The 12,059-nt window shown below is 59.2% G+C and overlaps 1 protein-coding gene across 2 annotated transcripts in view; it reads right to left on the bottom strand.

Annotated features, from left to right (window-relative positions):
* WNT7A (Wnt family member 7A) overlaps positions 1 to 12,059 on the bottom strand; it is a 59,868-nt gene that overhangs the window by 32,929 nt on the left and 14,880 nt on the right. For both annotated transcript variants that reach the window (XM_032458737.1, XM_032458736.1), the window contains exon 3: positions 4,900 to 5,171. In XM_032458737.1, coding sequence (XP_032314628.1) covers positions 4,900 to 5,171 — 272 coding nt within the window. The remainder of the gene's footprint in view (positions 1 to 4,899; positions 5,172 to 12,059) is intronic.

Below are 12,059 nucleotides of genomic sequence, written 5' to 3'. Positions count from 1 at the left end.
ACCCTGCCCCCTTCATGCTGTTCTCCACTTGGTCCCAGAGAGGGCCAGAAACCCGCCCACAGCACTCTCCACTCCAAAGCCTCTTCAGGAAACACCAGCCTGAGGGGAAGCCCTGCCCTGGGCCTGGCATTCAAGGCCCTGCTCTTGGCCCAGCCCCTCTGCAGCCTCACTGCCCATAATCCACCTGCTTCCCAGACATGCTGGGTCCACCCACCCCCATCCATGCTTTTCTAGGACTTCATGCTTTTATATATGCTGTTACTTCCCCCTGAACCACCCTCCCTCCCACCTGCTCTGTCCACCTAGAGGACTCCTACCTATCCTTCAAAGCCCTACTAAGGGGGGGCCCTTCTTTTTGCCCCTAGAGGTATCCAGACATCTCCAAGAAGAAACCGCACCTCCTCTGGGTTCTAATGCCCCCCTGTGTTGCACTCTCCTGCCGCCACGTCTGCTGCTCTCCGCCTCTCTCACGAGCCTGAGCATCTTGAGGGCAAGCAGCGTGGCAAGCTCATCTCCTCACTGTCCCAAAAGGCTGGAAAGAAACGACTCAAAGCCACAAAGATTCTGCCACCCAAATATTTCAAGCCACTGCTTCTGACGTCTCTCTCCCTCCCAACGATCCTGATTCCAAACCCCACATGTAAGGGTGTAAACCTAATAGTCTAAATCCCAACCTGAACAGTCTGATTTCAATCCCCAAATACTATGGCCCTGAAATTCCAAGAGAGGGAGAGACTGTGATTCTAAAATCACCCCCCAGAGGACGTGCTGGCTTCTTCCATCTCTGTCTTCGATTCGACCCCGCAGACCACACAACTGCACGGGAGAGACAGGGTGGGCAATGCAGGGCAGGGCCTCCCTAGCCCCGTGGCCCACCCCTGCAGGTGAGGCCTGGCTCTGCCTGGGCTCGGACCCAGACTGAGACCTGCGAGGACAGGGTGCCCCCGACCCACGGCGTTTATCCTGCCTGGTCTGCCGGCTGAGTCGGCGGGCACCCCTGCAGCCCCCGGGTCCCCCCTCACTGGGCCTGCCACCCCACCCCCGGGATGCACCCCCTCCCCGCCCTCCCCTCCTCCTCTGCTCTCGCACCAGCTGCCAACAGCCCCAGAGCCTGTGGTCAGGTTGGGTCTTGCCTCCTCACAGCAGGAGGAGGGAGCCAGTGATAAACACATCTGCGATCCTTTCCAAGACACGCAGCCAGGAGCGGCTGCAGGCTGGCCCCTTTCCTCCTGTCGGTTCCAGCTCCACTGTGCATGGGGCCCACGGAAGCCTGTTTGTGGGTGGGGGTTCTGGGATGGGGTTCCATGCTTTTGAATCAGTGGCTCGTGGTAGGGTCCCAGGGTCTCCCACGTATGACCTCGACTGCCACTGGGGGTGTAGAACAAATCTAGGATTACAGTCCCATTTGACAGATGAGGAAACTGAGGCTCCCAAAAGGGATGGCGCCCAGAGCTGACATACACCAAGCCCTACCTTCCCCAGGCTGAGCAGCTGCCCTGCTCCTGATGCTTGGCTGTGCGTCTGGGCCCTTGGGGCAGCCCGAGGGCGGAAGGTGAGGGGCTAGGCTGGGAGACCACCTTCCTGTCATGCTCTGGCTGAGCGATTGGCCACTGCTTGCACCCTCGTACCACAAAGAGGCCCAATTAGGGGTTAATCAGGCCTTGCCTGTGCACACTGGGGAGTCCCAAATTCTACCTCGTGGCTCTGGAAAGTATACAGTGCCTGGTTGATCTGCTGTTCCAGGAAGCCACCCTCAAGTGCCTTCCCGAACCAGAGTGGAGCTGGGCTGGCAGGGGCGGTGGTGATGCAGGTGCGTCCCTGAGCTGGGAAAGCCACTCTTGTTCAGAAATATCAAGTCAGGCCCAACCTGCACTCCACCAAGATGCCCAAGCCCCATTCCTGGCTCTGCCCAAGGCCTCACTCTGCTGCCCTGGAGTCAGTCTCTGTGACTTCTGCCCTTCTCTGCTCCAGAACCATCAGTGGCTCCCCAGTGACCAGACAATACTCAACCATTCACTCTTATTTAGAGCGCCTCTGTACACCAGGCCCCAGGGTGCAGCTGTGAACGAGATGCATGAGGTCCTGATCCTGATCAGGCTTATGATCCAGGGAGGGGGGAAGGCCCAGAACAAGGCACTGCCTGGGAAGGGAGGAGGAGGTTGAAAGGGAAACCTCTCTGAGGAGGGGACATCTGAGGTGGAACTTGGGCAGTGGGGGACGGCAGCCACAGGAAGGTCTGGGGGAGAACCCTGGCCTGGCAGGTGACCTTGTGGGTGCCCGGCTGCTCTGACCCCTTCAGGGACCTGCAGCCCAGCCACTCTGGGCGCCTGAACTGGCCCAAGCCCCCACCTCCTGGCCTTGGCCACTATGTCTCCACACCAGACCAGGGCTGCCTTCGCCTCTCTCCTCTGCCGAGCCAAACTTCACTCATTTTCTCGGGCCCACCTGCTCCAGGAAGCCCCCTGGGGTCGCTCTTACGATGTCTGACAGCTCCTACCACCTGCATCACCCACGAGCTACCCAGAGCGGCAACCACGGCCCACACGCCTGCTGGAGCTGGCGGCTCAGAAAACCCTCTCCCACCTGATGTGGACCAGAGCCTCCTCACCCCAGGCCAGGCACTCTTGCCTTTATCTCCCACTGTGGCCTAACCGGGCAGCCATACACGAGAAAGCAGGCTGGGAGACGGAAGCCACTTGTCCACGTCCGGTCCTCCCCCAAGGATGAGAGCGTCAAGGGCAGGAGGGAGCCTGTGACCTCAGCCCTGGGGAGTGATCCGACCACAGACACTGGGAGGAACGACCGGCTGAGAACTCTGGAGGGATGGACTGCACCAAGCAGCAGCTCCCGGCCACAGGACCGAACAGGCAGGGCCTTGCAATTTACTGCAAGCCATCGTCCTGGGGCAGGCCAGGTGAGCGGCCTGCCTGGGTGACTCACCGTGGCCACCTGGGAGGCTCTGACAGGCCGGATGTGGCCGGAGGCTGCAGAGGAAGTTGGAGGGTATCTGCAAGCCAGGGTCCTGCTCCCCACTCCCCGGTGTGCAGGCCACCCCCCAACCACACTCACCAGACAGGTCCCTCCCGTAGGACACCAGTTTGCAGGCTCTGTGGTCACACCCACCCTGTGCTGAGGACCAGCTGTGTGCCAGGCTCTGGGGTAAGTGCTCTCCTGCCTCCTCCCCGCCCCTCCTCGGCTCAGCCCGAGGACACTCCTGCCAGCTCTGCCACTTTCCCAGGAAGAAATGAGTGGCAGAGCTGAGACCTGAACCCACGCAGCACAGTGCCAGCCCGCAGGCCTGACCACCGCGACACAGCGGTCCGGCTTGTGCAAAGAATGCCAACTCCAAAGCCAGATGCCAAGCTTCCAAATCTGCCTTTGCCCCCAATTACCGTATTTCTTAACCACTCTGTGCCTCAGTTTCTTCACCTGCAATGGGATAACAATGCTACCCCAAGACGCCAGGAGGATTAAGGGAGCTGATACTTCTGGAACCAGGAGGCGGCTGGCCCACGGACGTGCTCTAGGGAAACAGGACCACTGGGCACCCGAGTGGGCACCCCTGAGGCCCAGCCTTAGCCAGCACGGGGGTGTTGAGCCCTAGCGTGGCCGTCTTTCTTTTTCCCTTTTTCTGTATTTTTTAAGTTACTGCTGTGCTGGCTGCCAGTTTTAAATGCCAGCACGTAAAACACAAAGTGCCTGTGCATGAAAATCTGAGCCCCAGGACAGAGAATGCGGCCACCCTGGGCCAGCTCCCCGCACAGCCGCTATGGCCGGAGCCAAGTGGGGGCCACATGGATGGGGTCTGTGTGTCTGACGGGGGCAGGCTATCCACAGCCCTGGGCACGGCTCCCCCATTGTCATCGCTGGTGCTCCTGCCTGGCTTCCCAGGCACCCGAATCTGTGGCCCCACCGATGCCCACATACACCCCATCACTGCAGAGGTCCACCCCCACCCAGATGGCACCGAGTCCCCCTCCCCATGTGCCCTGGACCACAGAGCCAAAGTCAGAGCCTTTCCTCTCCCAGTATCACCTGGGCCTGCGGGCTCCAGGGTAGGCCCTGAGCATCTCGGCATTTACAGGCACTTCCGGAGCCCACTCCCAATGTCAGGCCTCAGCCCAGGACGCCACTGAGCCAGGCAGCACTGACTTGGGTGCCCCGAGATGCCTGGCTAAGCTGACTCTGCTCAAATACTTCCCAGGATAGGGAGCTCACTCCTTCCCTGGTAACTTAATCTGGGTCTCAGTGGCTGTGTCCGGTCCTCACACTGGCAGGACCTGCTCTCCTGTGACACCTTCCCACCCCATAGGCCCTCATGCACTCTGTGTCCGCAGACCCATCTGCCCCCTTGCCCTTGGACAGCCAGCTCCTCAGGGGATGGGCTGTCTAGACCCATTTCCAACCCAGCTGCCCCTACTAGGAACATCCTGGGATGTCCCTGACTCTTCTAAGCTGAACCCAGAATCTAGGAGGATCTGAGGAGGCAATGAAGAGGGAACAGTCACCTCCATTATTCCGAGCTCCAGATCTTGGTTAAGGTGACCAACCCTGGCAGCCACTTCACAGGGATGACTCCTACTGAACTCACCTCAGCCCCTCCCCACAATGAGTCTGGCACAGATGATTTTGTGGCCCAAGTATGAGAGTTGACATCCGCCCCTCTTTCCATCTTCCTGAGTTACATTCAATATGTTTTAACAGAGATTCAATGATTCAACTTCTTTGGTAACCGACAAGCTCCATGTCACGCAGAAACCCTGACCAACAGCAAAGCAACAACAGATTCAAGCAGCAGGAGGCCAAGGGCAGAGCCCTGTGCCCAACGCCGGAGCCCCAGGCAAGCTGCCCTGCAGCGTCTCTGTGAGAGCCGCCCGGCGCCCCTCCCTGGCCACCTACCTTTCGGCCCGCCTCGTTATTGTGTAAGTTCATGAGGGTCCGGGCGTTCTGCTTGATCTCCCGTGCATCCACAAAAACCTTGGCGAAGCCGATGCCATAGCGGATGTCGGCAGAGCAGCCACCCCACTTCCAGCCCTCGTCCCGGTGGTACTGGCCTTGCTTCTCCTTGTCGCAGCCACAGTCGCTCAGGTTGCCCTGGGTACAGGCCGCGGTGATGGCGTGGGCCACGCCGGCCGCGATGATGGCATAGGTGAAGGCAGCCTCCCGGCTCCCTGTGAGGACGAGAGTGGAGAGACGGGGTTCAGGCCCGGGCGCCCTGGGATGAGACGGGAGGCTGAGCTCACTGGAGGGGCTGCGCGGACTGACCGAGCGCCCACTGCTGAGTCCGAGAACGCTCGGTCCCGAGCAAGCCCATCACGCGACGCACGTCCCCTCCCCAGTCGCTGAAAGCCCTCGGGGAGTTGACCGGGCAGAGGGGGACAGGAGCGTGCAGGCCAGCCGCCCCGCCTCCAGGTCAGACGAGGGACCCCTCTGCAGACTGCCACTCGCTCTCCACCACGCCGACGTGGCCGTGGCCGTGGCCATGCACACGCACAACACTCACAGCACCTGGTGACACACTGTAAAGCAGCTTCTAAATGCCCACAGTGTACACGGGCCCTGCGGCCAGAGGCCCGGGGAGGGCAGAGCTCAGCAGCAGCGCGCACGCTTAGCGCGCCTCCCTGTGTCTCAGTCTCCTCGCTGTGAAGCGGGGACACAGCCATCGTCCCTTTTCCACGGGGATGACAGGGAACAACAAGAGGTAAGAGTCTGTCGGTGGAAAGCGCTCGGCTCCTGGCCTGGCTTGTCACACCTGCCTGGCACGGCAGCTCCTGTGCTGGTGGCTCTGCTATCGCTGCTGTGTGTCACCTGCCGTGTAAAGGTCTGTCCCCTCCTCTGCTCCGGGGCCCCCTCACTAGGCTGTGAGCATCTCCCGACAAAGCCAGGACCTGCCTCCTCACATCTGCCTCCGCGGGCCTCAGTGCGACACAGAAGACGAGGGTGGCAGAGGGGAGAGGGGACCACCCGCGGGCAGGTGGGGGGATGCCCCTCCGCAGGTCTTCCCGTTCTGTGGGGACTGGGAACTACCAGGAAGGACTTACCCCAGCCCTGCAGGATGGCACTGGGGCAGTAAGCGGGGCAGAAGGGTCCTGAGCAGCTGGTACAGGAGCCAGGACCCAGGTGGGGAGTCACCCAGGCCTGGTGCAGTATCGGCGCCACCCGGCATCCCTGGGTCAGAGCAGCACCCCTGCCCGGGATGGAGGGGACCCACGCCCCGCGTGAGGTGTGCCCCGAGCCGGGCTCAGCGAGCGCCCCGCAGGGAGAGGCCCAGAAGGAAGGGAGCAGTCTGGAGGAAGTGCTTCAGGAGGCTGGGGATGGGTGGCCGAGGAGGCAGGGGAGACAGCAACCTCCAAGTTGCTTCAAGCCCCGGGTCACTGTGAGCCGGACTCAGGCAGACCTTTCCTCACCCACCCCTCACTCACCCTACGGGCCTCCTCACCCAGGCCGCTGAGACACAAGCAGCCCGGACCCCTGCCCCCGGGCACCACCCGCCCACCTGCGGACACACAGGCCTGTGCACCTGCTGGACCGACGGCCTCACCGTGCCACCGCCTGGCTCTGGCATCTACTGGCAGCCCTGTTAACACAGGGACTCTGGAACCCAAATGCCAGGTTCAAATCCCAGCTCTGCCCCTGACTGACTGGGACCTGGACAAGTTCCTTCTCCTCTGAGCCTCGGTCCCCAGGCACCAGCTCACACGACTGTGCCTCAAACACACAAGAAAAGACTACACCCGAGGAGACAGCCAGCAGATCGCGGACACCAGGGAAAGAGTAATCAGACTCAGGGTGCACAGCAAGTAGGCCCGGGGGGAGGGGGTCCCTGTCCCACCGCCTTCTAGCTGGGTGGCCTTGGGTGAGTTACCTAACTGCTCTGGGCTCCAGTTCCTCCACTATAAAATAGGATGACAACCACCTACTTTATTTAGGGAGGTCGAGAGGACTAGAAAAAATTAAAAAGGTAAAGCATTGAGCAAGGAGCATGGCACGAGAGAGTGACCCTAGCGATCAGATTCATCGCAATTCTATGGTTGGTGGTGATAACGGTTCCTTCTAAGAAGTCTGTGAGGGAAGGAGCAGGGGTCTTCATTTGTTGAAGACACTAAGGCCAAGAGAAAAGTCTGGCCCGCCCAGGCCACCCAGCAGGCGGGCAGCAGAGCTGAGCTGCCCGCTTGGCCTCCGGATACCCAGCGCAGACCAAGAACCATCCCCAGGAATCAAATGACCGCAAATGGTAGCGGCCCTGCCGGCAGCGGAAGGGATACTGTATGCCTTTATCAGACCCAAGACAGAGCAGCAAATTGAGAGGTGTGGGAGCCAGACCTGAGACATGCCCTCCCCCCAGGCTCCTTCCCGGGGTGGGGCTGGGGGCAGCGCTCGGGCTGCCAGCCCAGCACTCCTTGTCGCCATTCTGTACGTGGACTCCACCACCCAGAGGGTAGTGATCCCCAGGTCTGAGCCCCTGGGCAGTGCAGATGCCCAGGGAAAGATGACGAATCGAACACAACAGTGATGGCGGTGGCCTCTGTTCCCACTCGGGGTCCCCGGCACATCCCAAGGTGAGTGGGGACAGGCAGCTGCACCCTGCGCACATGCAACTGCCCTGAGGTCAGGGTGCTCTCCTAGACCAGACCAAAAGCCCCCTCCCCACAATCTGGCCCTCACCTCCGCACCCACTGTCCCTGAGAAACACAGAGACCAGTATTCACAGCTTTTGAGCTCTCGGGGACCAGGCACTGGCTGCTCACGTCCAGTGCTTCCAGATGCTAAAGACTGACTGCTGACTCCTGCCATGACCTTGATGTGGGCCCTGCCCATCATGTTAGACTTGGACTGCCCAGGCTCTCCCACATCCCCCTCCTCACTGACCACCAGGGAAGCCGCCCTGGGTGGTAGGCTGGTGGTGTCACTCATGTCAGGCCTGTTAACCTCTTTAAGCCTCAGTTGCTGCCTCCGTGAAATGGGCATGATAACAGCATCAATATATCAAGGGCTAGTGAGTGGACCGAACCCCAGAACCCAGGGAAGTTTCTGTGCCGAGCACAGCGCCCGGCGCGGGGTGAGCGCTCCGTACCCACCAGCATCGCTGCTGTTATTATCACGATTTCACCTCATCATGCTCCGTGACGCCCTGCAGGACACAGCCTCGCCCAGAGGCAAGCACAGGGGGCTGATCCAGCACCTGGCTCCCCAGCCAGACTTGGGGTTCACAAGGGAGCAGCCCCCACGACAGTGCGTGAACGATGATTGAATGAGCAGACCTCACTTCCAACCCCAACTGCCACAAGCTGAGTGACCTCGGGCAAGTCACTGGGCCTCTCTGAACCTAGATTTCAGTACCTGTGAATCTCACCCACTGGGAGAAGACGTAGCTGTCACCTGGCACGTGGCTGCTGCGTAACTGAATGGTAGTATTAGAATGATTATATCTGATGGAATTACAAGCACCACTGGGAGGTGCAGACAGAAACTTCCCCACTTTGGTTTTCCCCATAGCCCTCCTGCCGTTTGAGACTGATTTATTGTCTGTTCCCCACACCACACCCACCACTCCTGCTGCCTCCACAACATAATGCCTTTGAAGCCAACACTTTGTCACGTGCCCTGTCATGTCCCCGGATATTACTGACGCATAGTAGGCACTCAGTAAATACCTGTTGAATGAATAGATGAATGAATGAATGAACGAACGAACGAATGAATGAAAGCTCCGAACAGTGACCAAAACCCAGGGGAGCTTTATTTAGTGCTTCTTACTTGCCAGGCTTCACGCTGGGCAATTTGGGAAACTGCTCTGCTCACCTGTTCCCAGGAACGCCGCCCGACCCAGGTTCCAAGAGGCTCTGACCAGGCAGGTGCGGAGCCGTGATGAACCCACCTGCTCAGTACAACCTTGCCCAGGGCCTCAGCACAGCCATGAACCTGGGCTTCATGCTATTTGTGGGGAGAGAGGGTGGAAAGAAAGTAATCTTCACGGAGCACCTGCTACGTGCCAGACCCATACTTGGAGGCTCTGTCGCGTGGACACCGCTCCCTACAGTTTTACAGATGAAGAAACCAGGGCTCTGAGAAGTAAGCGGATTCACTGCAGCCGCCAACCCCGAAACGGGCAGAACTGGGATTCCAGGCCCACGCGGGCAGCGTCCTCCCACGATCCCAGCCACCTCCCTTCCCAGGTCCGCACGGCGTGGGAAAGCCCACAGTTGAGAGAGATTCTTTTGACTTAATGCAGCCATCCTTATCCAAAAGCCTTGATTTTTGCCATTCAATTGTTACCAGTTCAGACATCAATAAATAATTTATAAGTCCCATTCAAATGGGAAGGCTTTCTGAGAGCAGGATTTGAAAGCAGAGAGAAGGTAGACAAGGGTCCCAGAATCTTAAAATCTCAGTCTCTCCATGTGAGAGGCCACATTAAGCTCCAACCAGCCATGCCCCCTTCACCCACCCCAGGCAAGTGGCGATTTCTCGTTTTGCCTGATGGGGAACTGAGCCTCAGGGAGGTGACTTGCTCAAGCAGAGCCAGGATGCAAACCCAGTGGTCATGTGCCGCCTCCAACCAGCGCGGAGGACACCCCGGACCCTGACCATGCTCCGTACTCCAGGGATGACCCCCTCTCAGCCTGAGGAAGCCCCTCCAGGTGATTTCCCAGTCCTGCCTCATTTGTCTCTTCCTGCATGTCTGCAAGGGCGGGTCTAAGATGTCTGTTTCACTGCTGCAGAAACAGAAGGAGGTGACAGGCCCAGTGGCACGTGGTTGGTAATAAGAGCAGCAAAGTCATAAAATGCTTACTGTCTGCCAGTCTCCTCCCTAAGCACTCAATATAGATCAACTTGCTTAGCTGGCAACAACCCTATGGGATGGGGAGCTTTTATCTCCATTTTACAGATGGGGAGATTGAGGCCCAGAGGGGTGATGGAGCCTGACAAGGATTCAACCCTAATCAGCCTGGATCCAGAGTCCAACCCACCCTCCTGCCTTGAGGTCATGATACCCGCTCCAGCCCTCCTGACCCCTGGCTCTTTCCCAAACCTACCACGTGGGGTCAGTCAGCAGAGAACCCCGGGCTCGGCTGTTGTTAACCACGCCCCCTCCAGGAACAGACCCAGCGCCGCCTGCCTTGACCATCAACCTCTCCCTCTTGTCCACGAGCAGAGGAAGGACCTCCATCACACCTGCTTCCCGGCGGCCTCCTTGACCAAGCCATGTGCCCCGTCCCTTCACTCAACAGACATTTCTTGAGCGCCTCCTATATGCCAGGCACCGTGCTGGGGGCTGGGGAACCAGAGAGGAGGGATTCAGGCGTGGCCTGTCCTTCTGGGGAGACAGATAGCAAGACCACGTGACTCAGGGGCAGCTGAGGACTCTGCAGAACACAGAACACGGAGGGGACAGGGACAGGGTGGGGTGAGCAGGGGCAGTGTGGGGTGGTGCCTTTTGATCAGGGAGGAGCCAGCCATGAGGCTGAGGGGCTCCAGGCCAACAGGCAGCCCCTGCGATGGGCTGACGTGATGTGGGCAGTGGCGGGAGGAGGTGAGGCTGTAGAGGGCAGTGCAGGGCCTGCCTGCCCCACCATCCTGTCTCGGGCAGAGGTCCCTCCTGTCCCCAGAATCAGAGGAAAGTCTCCCAGAGCCACAGACATAAAGCCCGCCAGTTCCTCCTGGAACAATACGTTCACAGAGGCCAGGAGACTTGCCCAGGGTCCCCAGTCACTCAGCGAGACCAGGGGGATGGGGACCAGGGTCTCCCGGCTCCCAGCACGGAGTCCTGCCCTCACCTGCACCACGTGCTCCTACATCTTCACCACGATCCGCCTGCAACTCCAGGTGATTTTCCATCCAGAAGCTCAGGTGGCTTCAGCCCAGAACTTGGGTAAGATGGAGGCTATCAGTCCCTCCTCCCGGCTCCTTCCTCAGTTGGGTGACCCTCAGCAAGGGCTCTCGCGCCCGGCCTCAGCTTCCCCATCTGTGAAATGGGAACCACCAGGACACTGCCCAGCTGCCCTGAAGATGAACTGAAGCCCCTGTATGCAGAGAGGCCCAGCTCCCTAGAAGGTGCTCGCTAAAGGCCAGTGTTATCACTGGGGTGAACCTGCGGAGCCCGGCTGACGCCCTCCACGCATGCCAGCTCCATAACGATCCCGGCGGGTACAGAGGAAATAAACTGATGTCCGAGCCTGCCCGAAAGATTCCATTCCACCGCCCTGTGCGGCCACTGCAAATGGTTTGCACCGGAATATTATCTGGGTGTATTTACGGTATCTTACTGGAAACCACAAAGTGCATTGTATTTTTTTTTTCTTTTGCTATTTAAAGCCAATGGGTCAGAGAGTGAGCAATCTGCAGTGACACCGGCTGAAATATATGATGATTTGGAAAATATACAGATGGAAAAATGTTGCTTTTGCCAGCCCCACGGCATGGCTCTCATAGCCCTTCTGGGCCCAGAGGGCCCCATCGGGCTGTCTCCGTCCAGAGGAACTAGGGAGCTCTGGACGAACAAACAGAAGAACTGGGGGTGCAGGGAGCATGTGTTTGGGCCGAGCCCAGCTGAGGTAACAAGCCCATGGAGATGGAATCTGGGCCCCCAACCTCTGCCCTTGTCTCCCACCTCGGTTCCATCCAAGGATCTCTCTTCCCAGTGAGCAAGACCAGAGCGCAGTGCCAACCACCAGTCAAGGGTCAACAAATGCCCCTTCCTGCCTCCAAGCCCTTGTACACGCTGTTCCCTCAGTCTGCAAATGCCCTTCCTCCCCAGTCTGCCTGGTGAGAGGCCAAGTAGCCTGGTGGTTTCCAAGCAGGGCCCCGGGGTTGGGGGGCACAGTGATAAAGGTGGGTTTGCAAACTGGTTCCACTTCAGGGTGGTAGATCTCTCGAGGCCTCAGTTTCTTCCTCTGTAAAATGGGAATAATAAAGCACCTGCCTCTGAAGGCTGTTAGGAAGATAAAGCAAACCAAGGCCCCAGGCCACGTCTGGAAGGGCTCCAGCAGCAGCAGCTCTTATTGGGTGCCTTACTGGTTAACCGTGCCCACCAAGATGCAGCTCCAGGGTCCCCTCTC

This window comes from Camelus ferus, chromosome 17, assembly GCF_009834535.1.
Source record: "Camelus ferus isolate YT-003-E chromosome 17, BCGSAC_Cfer_1.0, whole genome shotgun sequence".
NCBI lineage: Eukaryota > Metazoa > Chordata > Mammalia > Artiodactyla > Camelidae > Camelus > Camelus ferus.
The sequence above is the reverse complement of the archived record's forward strand: the minus strand, read 5'-3'. Positions and strand labels throughout refer to the sequence as shown.